This window comes from Cyrtonyx montezumae, unplaced genomic scaffold, assembly GCF_038088225.1.
Source record: "Cyrtonyx montezumae isolate F1298 unplaced genomic scaffold, pur_monq_1.0 scaffold_2, whole genome shotgun sequence".
Taxonomy (NCBI): Eukaryota; Metazoa; Chordata; class Aves; order Galliformes; family Odontophoridae; genus Cyrtonyx; species Cyrtonyx montezumae.
This window is the reverse complement of record NW_027071936.1, coordinates 18,010,132-18,023,959: the sequence shown is the minus strand read 5'-3', so window position 1 is coordinate 18,023,959 and position 13,828 is coordinate 18,010,132. Positions and strand designations below refer to the sequence as shown.

The 13,828-nt window shown below is 42.4% G+C and overlaps 1 protein-coding gene across 1 annotated transcript in view; it reads left to right on the top strand.

Annotated features, from left to right (window-relative positions):
- ARHGEF38 (Rho guanine nucleotide exchange factor 38) overlaps window positions 1-13,828 on the top strand; it is a 34,625-nt gene that overhangs the window by 201 nt on the left and 20,596 nt on the right. The window contains exons 2-3 of the mRNA XM_065736523.1: window positions 8,255-8,442; window positions 11,000-11,123. Coding sequence (XP_065592595.1) covers window positions 8,255-8,442; window positions 11,000-11,123 — 312 coding nt within the window. The remainder of the gene's footprint in view (window positions 1-8,254; window positions 8,443-10,999; window positions 11,124-13,828) is intronic.

The window sequence follows — 13,828 nt, the reverse complement described above, 5'->3', positions numbered from 1 at the left end:
GTACCCGGGGAAGCACGCTGGGTGCTGCGATGCCCACGCTGGGTGGGAGCACGACGCCTGTGGGCTGCAGCCTGGCCCTGGTGACAGGCACAGAGGGCTCTGCTCAGGCACCTGTACAGCAGGACTGAGCAATTGCCCCCGCTCACTCCCCAAGGTTTTCTAAATCCCGTCGTGCACGCAGCGTGCAAAATACAGCTGAGGTTGCTATCGAGGTCCTGGTGTGTTCCTGCGAAATGCATCTGCAGCAGGGGTCTTTCTCCTCCTCTTGATCAGAACACATCTGCTTCGCAGGCAGTGACTTGAAAAGGCCATGCCTCCACCCTTGGCTGTCTTTTCTTACCGCGCGTAGTGGGCTGTATGCTGACTGATCAGAAGCATCGGGGGCAATTTTGTCTTTCAGCTGAAAATACCAGCATCTCTAATGTGTTTATCTGTTGCTCAGACTGTGTGAGCCTGAAATGAAATACATCCAAACGCATGCTTTGATGGGTATGCTGATTCAAATTATACCATTATGAAGAGCATTTCTTTTCAAATAACCGAGTTGTGCCTGGTCCAGAAATTGCTGAATTATGTCAGTCCTGGGCCTGTCAATGACAAATTAAATGCAACGCCACAAATGGAGGAAAAGCATGAAGAATGTGCATAGCTATTTCTGGGAGAGCTCTCAAACAGAAGCTGATGGATTTCTGTGGGCTTTCAGGGTCTTGAACTACAGGATCTCCCCACAAATGTGAGGTTTGAGTATTATGACAATATAAACGTTTATTACTAATAGTGATATAACTACCTATGACAATCACTCTTGTCTCAGTAATCCTTTATGGAGAAGTAAAGTAGAAAAACACCTTAGGTTACTGTATTATGATTTTGATGCATTTAATTAGGAAGCAATTTTCTTTGAGAGAGACAATAAAAGCAGAAAATAGAATAACAAACCCGAAAATAATAGGATTTATATAGGGGCTGCATATGCTGACAGCAATGGAGAGGTTCATTGATTACAGTGTTCCCTCCTCGTGACAACTAATCAATGGGGAGTTGAAAGATGTTCAGTTAAGTCAGGCATGGCTCTGGCAGAGGCACTTCAGGGTGTGAGCGGGGATCGATGCGGCTGGGTGGCCGAGCTCCCAGCACATGTGCATGTGTGTCACTGGAACAGCAGTTTCAGTCGTGGAGGGGGCTGCCCAGGTCAGGTCTGGTTGTAGAGTGGGATCCAGCCAAATGCATGAGTCCTTCCTCTCCTGCACAGTGCGTTCATTCTGGGAGTGTCTCTTGCTTGAAATCTGGAGCAAAGGAGGAGGGGAAGCCTCGGCTGGCATGGCAGCGTGTGAGGTTATGCTGATGGCCACGGGCCAGCAGGGTGGTAAATCCGGCTTTGCAGCTCCCACCTCCAGCTGAGGCTGCTGCGGCCACCGATGGCAGAGTGCCCACCCCGTGCTGGCTTGCTCTGCATACTTGTGTCAGCACAAGAAAAATTCTGGTGGGTAGCAAGGCATCTGTGGACTTCGTATTCGATCAGAAGTTGACTCTCCACAGAATAAAAGTACAAAGTGGGGAGGAATTCCTATGAAGGGTATTTACATTATCAATAGAAAGACATGGAGCTGTGTGCAAAGGCCTGATCTGGATCTAATTGTGGTGATCCAGATGTGCCTGGATCTGATAAAGATCACAGCTCCCAGACCTAATCTGTTACCCACTGATGCCAGTGGTGTACTCCTTGTATGTTCTTCAATTTTATTCTCAGTGCTTAAATATGAAGCAGCTTATTCCAAGGTGAGGGAAGTGTTTTTGTCTGTAGAATCACAGAACCGTCTGAGTTGGAAGGGGCCCCTAAAGGCCGTGTGGTCCAACTCCCTGCAATGAGCAGGGACACCTGCAGCTCCAGCAGGTGCTCAGAGCCCCTGCAGCCTGACCTTGGCTGTCCCCAGCGATGGGGCATCCACCGCCTGTCTGGGCACCCTGTGCCAGCGCCTCACTGCCCTTACCATAAAACACTTCCTCCTTACGTCCAGCTGAAATCTTTCCTCTTTTAGCTTTAGTTTGAAGCCATTTCCCCTTGTCCCATCACAAAATTTTTCAGCTCTCCTTCCTTGGAAGAAAAGCAAACAGTTCTGCTGGTGATGCAAACACTGTTGCAGATTGTAGGTCTGAAGTCTCTGATTGCTCTGAAATGGTAAATGTTTTGCAAAAAGATTCAAGTGACAATAGTTTGTACTTTCATCTTGTTCTTCCTGAATTGGAGGCACCTTTGTTAACTCCCCATGGTCTCCTGTTAATGTGTTTCCTAACAGGTGGTCTGCAGAGCTGCAGCAGGCATTGCACAAACAAGGATGTGGAGGACAGGGAGCAAACTGTGCAGATGGAAATCTTGCATAATCAGGACAGGTTTACAGTGAGAAGCAGGGTCCTGCCAGAACCTGTAGGACCCTGCTAATGAAAATCAACCCAGGTTCAGCATGGGGAGCCAGGTATCTTTGTGCCCCGGTGGATTTCTTGCAAGTTTTGTTCTTTTATACAGAATCTAAACTGCTTTCTAAAAAAAAGGTAGAGAAAGGGACCCACAGCCCAGATAACCATGGCAATCAAGGTGGCTTGCTCTACAAACATGAGAACAATAATAGCATTGTCAAAGTGCAAACCTTTCCAAGTGTTTTTCACTTCAAAATGAAGGATTCATTTAAAAATGCAAGTAACCATTTTCAGGTTAATTATTATCCTAGATAGGTCTATTCAATACCTTCTCTGGTGTGAATGGACATGCAGTGCTTCTGGTTTTCCTCTTGTTGATAAAGGAAGCAAGGTGCAAAGTAACCATTATATTCTCCAAGACCTTGACTAACCTGAATGTACTCACTTTAGCTCATCCTGTGAGATAACCAAGTGCCACCAGCTCCATTTTAGATAAGGGGAAGCAAGGTGTTGCTTTCAAATGGCAGGTTGGTGAGACAGCCACACAGCCACCTAGAACTCAGCTTGCTGCTGTGTTCTGGGATAGGTCAAGGCACATCTTGGTCGAACACTCCCTGGCACTCCATCATCTGGAAGTAAGCATCACCTTCCTAAAGAGGGAAAAGGGGGTTAAGAAAGATAAATTCACTAGGACTTGATGCAGAAATAATATAGAGGGCCATTTTAAGTGCTTAGATCCAGCTTCTTTGATATTTCTATGCAATGTCCAGCTCTATGTCCACTATTTCCTGTAGTGCAGGATTTTCTCCTGCAAATACTACTTTCCTTAAGTGGCACAAATAGTATTTAGCAGCTCTGTTTTCAGAAGTATTACCACAGCTATTTAGCTGGTAGGTGCTGGTAGTGATTCTATGATTCTGTGGTCTCCTACAGCTGGAAGTCCACCAATATCAGGTGGAAAAGTAACGATATCAATATCTGTGTATTGCATTCATGCTGGGATCAATCTGTGAATTAATCTAAAGCAGTCATTGTCCTGGTGCAGTACCTATGTGCAGAGATGTACCTATTGGCAGTTGTGTGTCAGCAGTCTGAGGTAGATGAATCATGTGCTAGATGAATCATAAATGCTATCAGCCAGAAAGGGCAGACAGTAAACAGAGATTCCAAACACAGTTCACCTCTGCTAGGGCTTTTTTTTTGTTTTGTTTGTTTGTTTGTTTGTTTGTTTATGATCACATACTAAACTTGTGCTTGGTGTGAAAAACAAGCTGTTGAGAATGGTGGGTTCCCAGAAAGAGCTGGAGATCAACATTTGCAGTGTTCAGCAAGACAGCACATGCTTTGAAGATATTGTGTTACAGACCTATGACATGAACTTCTTTGCAACAGTAGCTGGGAATGGGTCATCCATGCTATCAAATGATTTGCATGTGTTAATTTCAGTGCATCAGTATTAGATACACTGATAAATACACTGATTAGATACACTCAGCTACCACAACATATTGCCTCAGTTCTCCTAGCTGAACCTCAGGTTTTGCTTTTTGCCTGTCTGATGTAGTTCTGAGAAATAACTGACACTGCAAACGAAGCAGAAACCCACAAAATTATAACAACTCCTGGAAAGCTGCTACCCCTTGGTATCCAAGCAGGGCTCTTCTTCCATCCTGTCCTGTCCACCTGCAGCTCACCACTCCCTCTCATCAGGTGCTCGATGACCTGGCTTCTGCATCTCCTGCCAGCAGTAGAGATCCTCCATGCCCCTCCCCAGTTCCTTGTTTGTTTTGCTCTGTACTTACTGATTAACTTTCTGTGTGCTACAATGCAGATGATTTCCTGTTGCAAAATGTATTGATCTTTGGAGCAGCTGGTTTGCTGAATGAAGTACAGTAAGGAAAAGTTTGGATTATTTCCTGATTTACAGGTGATGGCTTGATGAAAATACGCCCCCATGTGCAAATCTGAACCTAGAGGATCTAATTCTATTAACTTACACTGTAATAAATCTAGAGTTATTTCTTGATCTTAATGCAGTGACACCCAGACTGGAAAGCGATCTCATCTTCTCAAGGTAGAATCCATTTTGTGCTACTGCGTTTGCACAGCAGTTAGCACAATAAAGTCTTGCTCCGTGCTTCAGATCTGGAGGTGCACGAGTTCCCAGGGGGAGCAGTTCAGATGCAGCCCTTCCTTGGTTCTCCCATTATTAACATACTAGCTCAGTGCCATGGGAGCACTGTATTTGTATCAGTGTATGACGCTCTGAAAAGGTTTGTTTGTAGGTATTGGTGCTAATAATAAGGGCATTCTTCTGTCATCTGATGATAAGCTTTCTTCCCTTCCTCTGTGGTCACATGGGATCTCTCTGTAGTCCTGTCAGCACACATATAATTAAAGCAAGCTGCTGTCAAGGAATTGAAGAAAGAACTTGAATATGGAATGTAAATATTTTCTGTACCAAGAAATGATCAAAAATGGAATGACCTAATTGCATGTAAGTCTCTGGCTTTATGAGCAAACCTGTTGCCCTGGAAGACTGCTGCAAGGTCATACTGGTCCTGCAGTGTTCTCCGTATTTCATCATGGCACATTTTGCATCTGTAACAGCCATACAACAAACCTGCTCCTGAGCAATGTTGTTGGTATACATGTATGTTAGGGGAAAAAATGACATTTTATGCAACCCTTTCTCAATCCTTTCATATTTCATGCCTAAACTGCCCGTGCCTTGCTTGCAAATCCAGCTGATAAAGGTGGTGTAGATTCCTGTGTACAGTCTCTGGGTTATCTGAGGGTACAGGCTATCTGAGGGCTTGCTTTCACAGAGAATAATTTTATCTAAGGTGGCGTGAGGTTCAAGTTTCACTCGTGAAAATACAGTAATGCTGTAATTTGTTTGCTGTTCCTTGATAGCTTATGCCTCGTGCCAGGCAAAATTCCCTCACCTGTACCATGTGAGTGCTGGCCTTACTTCTGAGTCCTCCAAATGGCGCTTGAGCGAGAAAAAGATCTCTTACCCCAATCCGTGCATTGATGTCTTCATACTTGTTGCTATATTCTTTGCCTCTACCTTCACTTCCAGATAGAAAGCATTAGGTGTGGAAAAACCTGTGTCCTGGCCTGCTGGATTGTCTCCAGCTGGGGGATATTACGACTTCACACTTGCAAGAAACTGCTTATTCTACACGTGCAGCTGCTTTGTCTGTGGCACTGCACACCGAGCTTCTCGTGTTCTGTGAGTAGAGCTGTGCACTTCCATGGCTCAAAACCAAAGTCATAAGCTCCCTCACCAAAGCAAAATCTTCCAGAAAGGCAGCTCCTGCAGATAACTGGCCTTGCAAAGTAACAGCTGCAAATGCAGCCTTCCACTTTACAGTTTTGTATCTACTAAAAGTACCAATTACATTGGTGTATGTCTTAAGAAATACTTGTGTAATACACCATTCAAGAGAGACAGTTCTTTTCTTTTACTGTTACACCTGTCACCTCCAGGGACGAATGAGCTCAATTCTTACTGTAATTGTTAAACCTCAGCAATGTCTCTTCTTGCTAATTCTCTCTCTGAACTGTTCCAGGGCTGGTACACATTACCAGGTAGAAACAAGTCTGCCAATATTCCAAATGGACACTTCCTGTTGGTGCATTCATTAATTCATTAATTCATTCACCTACTCTGCAAAGATTTCAGCAGGCTACTAATGTTCTTAAACTTGGTCAAAAGCAGTCAGCTGAACGTAAAATCACAGGTTTTGGCTGTAATTATAATTTCAGTATCTTTCTCTTGCATTCCACAGGGACAGAGATGTCTAAAATGAAAATGTGAATGTGTTGAGTGAAAATGAAAAATTATATTACTTGTAACAAAAGGGTGCTTTTATTAAAAAACATGTTTTCTGTAAGGAAACTGCATCTATCTGCTATTTCTTGCCATTATTTCTTCCTGTTGAGAATAGTTTTTATTTCCTGGCATTATTATCTGTCATGCAGCAAGGGTAATAGATGAGCCCTGACATAATTCCCGAATCAGATTTGATCAGGGCAATCTAATAGCATAAACTGAAAAAAAACCCAGCCTCTCTGGGGATTATGACTTGTGGTGGCATACGGTGCCCTTATTTTGTTCCTGTAATAATGCTGTCCCTGTCACCACTATAAAAGATGAAGTTCTTCTGCAGAGCATCTTGTGTTCACCTTCAGCTTCCATCTGATACGGTAGTGCTACTGCATCTAAGACAAAACATTTCTAACTGAGACCTTCCTCCTGAACTCTCATGTTCAGTCACACACATACAAACTATTTCACACCTGATCTCAAGAGGAATGCTGGTTTTGGTGCAGGACCGGAACTGAATTGGGCTGTTCGTGTGGTTCCTTGCAGATTTGTAATTGTGGTTACTACCTCAATTGTGTGTTACCTTATGTGCTGTGTTAGCACATAAGCAGCAGGCAGCGAGGTCTCACTCCACAGCCCTAGCAGAAAATGGCTCAGAGGGAGCCATGAAGAAGTACTAGAATATCTTTCTGCTCTCCACACTGAAGTGAGGACTGAGTCCATTTCTTTCAGCACACTGCACCTTTGGGGGCTGGGGACTAAAGCAGAGTGAAAGTCCATGCAAGATATACACCCACACCAGCAGGGTCTCTCTAGGGGAGAATTCATCTTTAAATTCTTCCAAGGCCTTGGAGAGAGGGGACGTCCTGCTCTTGTTTCCATTCCATTCCACTGTATGTGTACAAACACTAGGACAAAATGTTCATGCCCGTGTTATATAGAGATCGAAATGCTAAAACCTCACTGGTAGAAAGAAGATTTGCTTTAGAGAAGGGAAATATACTGAAATAGGAAATAGAAAAAAAAAAATCTGAAAAAGCAGCTCACCCCAGCTTCGTTCAGGTTCCTTGTCCTCCCAGTTGAAAACTACCAGGACAGAAGCAGAGGTGCAATCCCAAACTGAGCTATTTAAATCAAAATGTGGTCACATCAGTTTGACTAGAAGAATTAATAACAAAACCATCCTTTCTGAATAGCAGCCGTCAGCATCATCGTAGAAGGGCCTGAGGCTGATGATGCATTGCATTTGTAAGATTTTACAACTCTTGGTGGAAAACAGCTCCAAGTCCTCTCTCCAGAAGATTTCCTGGCTTCCTCACAAGTCCAACTCCAGGTTATCATCTGCAGCATTGAGCTGTGTTGTACGGGTGAGCTGGGCTCTGTTTGATGCTTACTTGAGTGCTCATGACCTCACCCTCAACGATCAATTCAAACAACAGCAATCTATTCAGTATTGGTTATCAGCCAGCAAGGCATCAGATCCTGCTTGCTCGTGGCTCATTATACAGCAGCGCTCCTACAAGGAGCTGACATAAAGGCATAACAGTCTGATCCTCAGCAGAGATTCCCGTCCTTTGCCGCTAAGCGAGAAAATCCCATGTTGTCAAGGCACGACCTGGATAATGCGGAGATGAGCGCAGTAATGATCAGTCTGTCTTTGCTGGTACCCTGCACCATCTTGTGGCTGGCAGGAAAACACCAGGATGCCCTCTGAAATCTTCCACTTTCCCCCCCTCTGTGTTTTTCCTAATGAAAAATACAGACTTGTCAGTGTACACTGACAAAATTCTGTGCCCTTTGTACAGCTGCCATGAGTGCCTGCAGGTTGCCTTCAGAACCAGCCAAAGGGAAAGCCATCGTTACAGATAAGTAGGTGCTCATCTTGTAGCATACATAAATTACCTGTCTGTAGAAGATTCCTTTGCAATTCCGTGTATTTGGAACAAACTAGGCAGATTTTAAATGATGTTCTTTACAGATTTCCCTCAATACTCTTTTCAACAGAAAAAATGGCCCCACACTCCGGATCCACGTTCCCTGCCACCTTGCCACAGGAGGATGAGGAAGCTACCAAACGCATGATGGCCAAGAGGGTAAAAATCATTGCAGAGCTCATGCAGACAGAGAGGGACTATATCAGCGACCTGGATCTCTGCATCAAGGAAGTGATTCAGCCTCTGAGAAACAAGCAGGTAAGAACCGAGGGCGGAGGATCAGGGGGTGACGTCAGGATCTGAATTCACCTACACTCTGTTTGCAGATAATCTTAAGGCAAGCACAGATGGCATGGTGCCTGATGCAGGTCCAGAGCTGGTTTTCCAGAAGGGGGACATGCCAGGACTGTAGTGAGGAGAGTGGAAAGTTGGATAACTTCTGATCCTTGGCACTGCAACTGCATAAAACCTGCACTGAAGTGCTTGCCCAGAGGGCAGCTTAGATGCTGTATGCCTTCTCCCAGGCTTAGGCTTTAATGGCAGCTTCCCCTGTCCGTTCTGCTGTGCACATAACTGCTGGCACATGCCCTGGAGACCTTTACTGGCACCTCTAAAAGCAGTAAAAAACAAAAAGAAGGAATATTTTCCATGGCAACAGCTGGGAATGGCATGAATCTTCCCATCAGGGTTAAATTCTGTCTTAAAAATTACTTCAGCTGGCTTCTCTGACAGCTGTGGTTGGAGAGACACCATGCCTGACAGCCCACTGAGCACCTTGGAAATTTGCATTCCTCACAGAAAAGCTAAATCGAGAAAGGAAGGCTCATAAGCTATCTTACAGGCAAACGATCTTATTAGGCCAATGATACTCAGTTTCCTTTTCAGCTGAGGCTTCAAAGAGCACCTTTTCCTCAGCAATATTTCAATTTCTAGAAAAATAGTGCAGTCTCAAGCTGGGAATAGAAGAGCTTGTCCAGAGAGAGGCTTCAATTCATGGGGTTTGCAACATAGCATTCACAGAAGCTGAACAAATGATATTTGCTGATAATACAGCATAGAAGTGATTTTAAACAGACTGTAAGCTTGTGTTCTGTATATATGGTTCCTTACACAGCTAGTCTCAAAACAGGAGTACAGAGGACAAAGAATTTTTCAATGATGCTGACGCTGCCTCCTCGAGGAACTGTGGACACCTGAAACCCATGTTTTTTAAACTTCTGCAGGACCAATCCCTTTGTTTCCTAGAACTGTCAGAATTTGTTCTAACACATTTTTGGAAGAGCTGGCATCTGCTGGTTTAACTTTAAGCAGTTCTTAACTCCTTTCTCCTCTCAGTTGTTCATCTGCTTAGGAGTGGTCTCTGCTGGTATCTGATGAGTACCCAGCAAAGGCACTCTCTGCTTGGACTCACTGAGGTTTTTAACAAACATGCTGTATTCTTCTGCTCTTGTCCAGCCAACTGAAAACATACATTTTGATTCTGTCCTTCATCACCATGTTACTGTGTGTATCTAGTCACAACATAGTTCCAAAAGCAATGCAGGCATTGTGCTGGAGCAGAGGTCAGAAGTCCAGTGACAGACGAATATAGGAAAAGTAGAGATTATAACTGTCTTAACGTAATGACCTCTGCAATTTTCGAAAGGCTCTCAAAAATATTGTATGGTTTTAAGTCTACTTCTCAGATAAACTACCATATTTGAAAGTTTGTAATGTATTTAGAGAAGGATAACATTTAGAAAATTGACCTAGGAATGTTTCGTATTTCTAAATGGATAAAAAATGTTTTAGCCCTATAATAATTATTAAAAAATTAACTGTGGTAGAACTGAAAGTATATTGCTGATGTGGTTATAACAGCATGCAATTTGATCCTTCCAGCATCTGGGGAGCTGCTATGCAAGTAAGCAGTTCTGTTTCTAATGGAGAGAGATGTTCAGTGGGTACAGATATGGATGTCAAAATCAGCCTCGTCTTTGTTCTCAGTGTTAACACATCACCACTGGCTATCCCCAGTTGTCCCTGAATATTAACTATCACACAGCTGCACAAGGGAGTATGTTGTATAGAAAGCACATGTCCCAAAGATTTTTTGTTTAATATGAGTAAGGGAGAAATATGATGTGGAGACAAATTTTTTGCTGATGTAAACTGAACCAGCTCACTGGAGCCAATGCAGTGCTCCCACTCTCAGCCTTTGATTTTATTAATACCCAGAATTTTCAAGTGTTTGTTTTAGTGGAAATTGTATGATCTTGACTGTACTCTTCAGATTTACAGGACAACTAACTTAAAATGGTACCTCCATATGAAAGACTTCATACCTCATAGCTGGCACTAAAGCATCAAGGTCCCATTTCATGTAGCAGCCTCTGTGAGCAACTGGAAAACAAGGAAACAAATCCACTGTTATTCTTCTTCTCAGTGGGAAAATAAACATTTTGAAGGCAGCTAAATAACTTTTGTTCATTCAGATGATAATATTTATTTCCTCCCCAGGTAAACACTTTCAGATTAGGAACCAGTAGTTCCTAATAATATTATTAATAATTATTAATAATATAAATAATAATCAATAATATAAAATAATATTAAAATCACTAGATAAAATGCCCTTTGTTAACTGTGTCAACCCAATTCTACTGAGAACTGTATGCATCCCAAAAGTCACAAGGAAGAGGTTTATATTACATTTTGCAGAAATTATGCTTCCTGGAGTGCTGAACACAAGGGCCTTGTAAAAGAGAAGGTCTGTGAAATACAATGTCCTTCTTCATCCTTCCTCACTAGTTGCTTAATATTTGTATTCCATTAGATTGCTCGCTTTGATGTGGATGGATTGTTTAGCAACATTGAGTCTGTCCATCAGATATCAGCCAAGCTGCTATCACTGTTGGAAGAAGCCACAACAGATGTGGAACCACCCATGCAAGTAATCGGTATGTTTACTGTCCTCTTGAGTTCTACAAAGCCACGTGAAAGAATAAACATAACACTCTCCTGTCCTCTACTCTCATCAGACTAAACTAGCACCACTCTCAGAGACTAATGTGCTACAAGCTATCCGCAGTAATACAGGAGAATGGAGATGTGAAACCTGTCCAGTGTCTCTGCTGTGCACATGTCAGGCTTGACTGTGGTGTTTGCTCCCCTGTATGCTGAGGGGAAGGAGAAAGGGAGAGAGCAAGTTTATCATGAATGAAAAATGCAACACTGAGTTATGTATATACTGATAACATCATGTTCATCCAGTTCAGTAGTACCTACCTAACTGCTTATGCTTAAACCAACTTTTATATTGCATGTTCATACCTGTACCATTTGAGAAGTGCATTAAAAGTGGTTGGAATAATAAAAATGTCACAAAAAGAAAACCTACCCAAACATCATAAACATATTTACTGGCAATATAATTAATGTAAAAGGTGATAAAGCATGATTAACAGAGACATGGTCAGTAAAAGAAAAAAAGCAGTGATCAATATGGAGTTTGCGTGAACCTGTGTAGGAATGCCTATAGGAATCACGAGTAATTTTAGCAAATAGATTTGCCCTGGGTATATCACAGCAATCATACATTCAGCAGCTCAGGTCATAAATGTTATGTCTGGGATCTATTAACTTGACATTCTGGCACAGGTGGAGAGAATTAAGAAGTTTCCATTCATCAGTTCTTCTGTAACTGCTTATTCAGTGCACAGACAGTAGGTGATCCAGCTTAAGAAATCAAGTAAGAAATTGTAATTTGCTTGAGTGCAAAGTTAGCCAGTCTAGTTTAAAAAACTTTCAGCTATGATTCAGAGGTCAGAGAGGCTCTTTTTTGTTATAGTGACCACGTACCACAGGGAACATGTTATAGAAAGAACCATTTTCTTGAAAAATAATGGGGTAAAAAAATTGTCAGTTGCCATTTGGCTAGGGAACACGATATTAAAGCTTGGGAAAGGTGTTAATGCTAGCATGTCTCAATCTGGTTTGCCACGGCAACAGCTTAACGTAGTTTGATGAAACTGTGTTGTTTGGCAGTATTTCAATAAAAGTGCATCATGATGAGTCATACCCTTAATAAGCAATGTTCTGCTCTAGCAGGAAGTGGCTTTCTCAACAGCAAGGAGAATCATCTTTTCTTTTTGCTGCCATATACAGAAGCAAGGACAAATAATTTAATCAGTTCAGTAAAGTGTATTTTTCCAGAATCAGACAAAGGACGGTAAAAATGTATAGGATTTTGGAACAGAAAGTTGGCTAAATTATGGCAGGGAAAAAGGTGGAACATAAGATGAGAGCAGTTCTTCTAAAGGCTGAGTCTAAAGCAGGGAGAATAATTGCATCACTGTAAACAGTAAGTTACTAAGTTTGTCATCTTCGAAAATAGAGCAGTTTATAGTTGTGTCTTCAGAATCCTCCCTCATATTCATTGTAAAAGTTGTTAAAGGCAGTCTATGGAAAAAGCAGGATGAGAAACTGTTAGCACGTCCATTGTATTTTGTTGTGTTTGTGGTATTTAAATTTCTTCCATTGGCACAACTTCCTTTGGAAGGCAGCCCAGTCATGGTGAGGCTGAGAACTACTGTTTCACTAGTTAGAAACCAAAATTATGTAGTTACTTACTTATACTGATGTCTAATTTTACCCTCCATATCTTAGGCTATGCCTATGCTGATAAGTTTTAGTGAGCATAGATGCAGACCTGTGTAACAGAACAGTTGGTGCTGAGGACCCGGTACATACAAATTTCAAGAGGTCTTCAGATTAGCTTTAGCCTATTCCTGTAGATGGAGAGCTACACATTATGCTGTGCCCTAAGAGTATATCTTCTGGTAATTACCACCTCAAAAGGATCCAGCCCATGTGTCTGTTAACTATTTCTCCACACAACCAAGGCATGGGAGATGAGGCACAGTGAGAGACTGGCTTCAAAAGCCCTCTCCTAATGTGTGCTAAAATGCTAATATAGCTTTGGTGGTTGGTCTTCTGAAGCTAAAAGGAGCAGAAGTCAAATGATCTTTCTACTTCTCCCTTGTGTGTTTTTTTTTTCTCCTTTGTGATCTGATTGCTGTATATGGAGGAATATGAAGACTTAGTAATCTTACCCTGCCTTTAAATATTGGGCCCTTTCTTCCTCCCTCTCTCATTGCTGTTCACACAGGAAGCATAACTGAAAGTGGTAAGGAGAAAGTGTTTCTGTCACTGAAGCCCTCCTCCTAGGGTTGCCTCTTTGAGACTGTCTGACCACCATGCTCAGGAAGAGGCATCAGACAGATGTGGATCTGTCAGAATGCTCAAAACTCAGTATTTATAAATCTGTGCCCAACTATGATGCGTTTTTGGTCTGTAAAGCAAGTTACCACAGTGATAGGCCCAGTGCTCAACTGATTTGAACTATACAACCCATAACCAAGAAGAGCTTTACGCTTAAAGACCCCAGCTGCTTTTTAAAAGATCCCATCCATGAAATCAGCACGTAATTTCTTTCATTATTTTATCGTAAATGAAAGTATCTATCATTATGGCACAATGCACCAATAAATGCTCATCTTTTCTATTTTGGAGGAGAGAATGATTATTTCCAGGCTCTTGTATATGCTGAAGGGAAGCCTAAGACTAATAGTTTGCGTTTCTACTGCAGAAAACGTAATCTCTC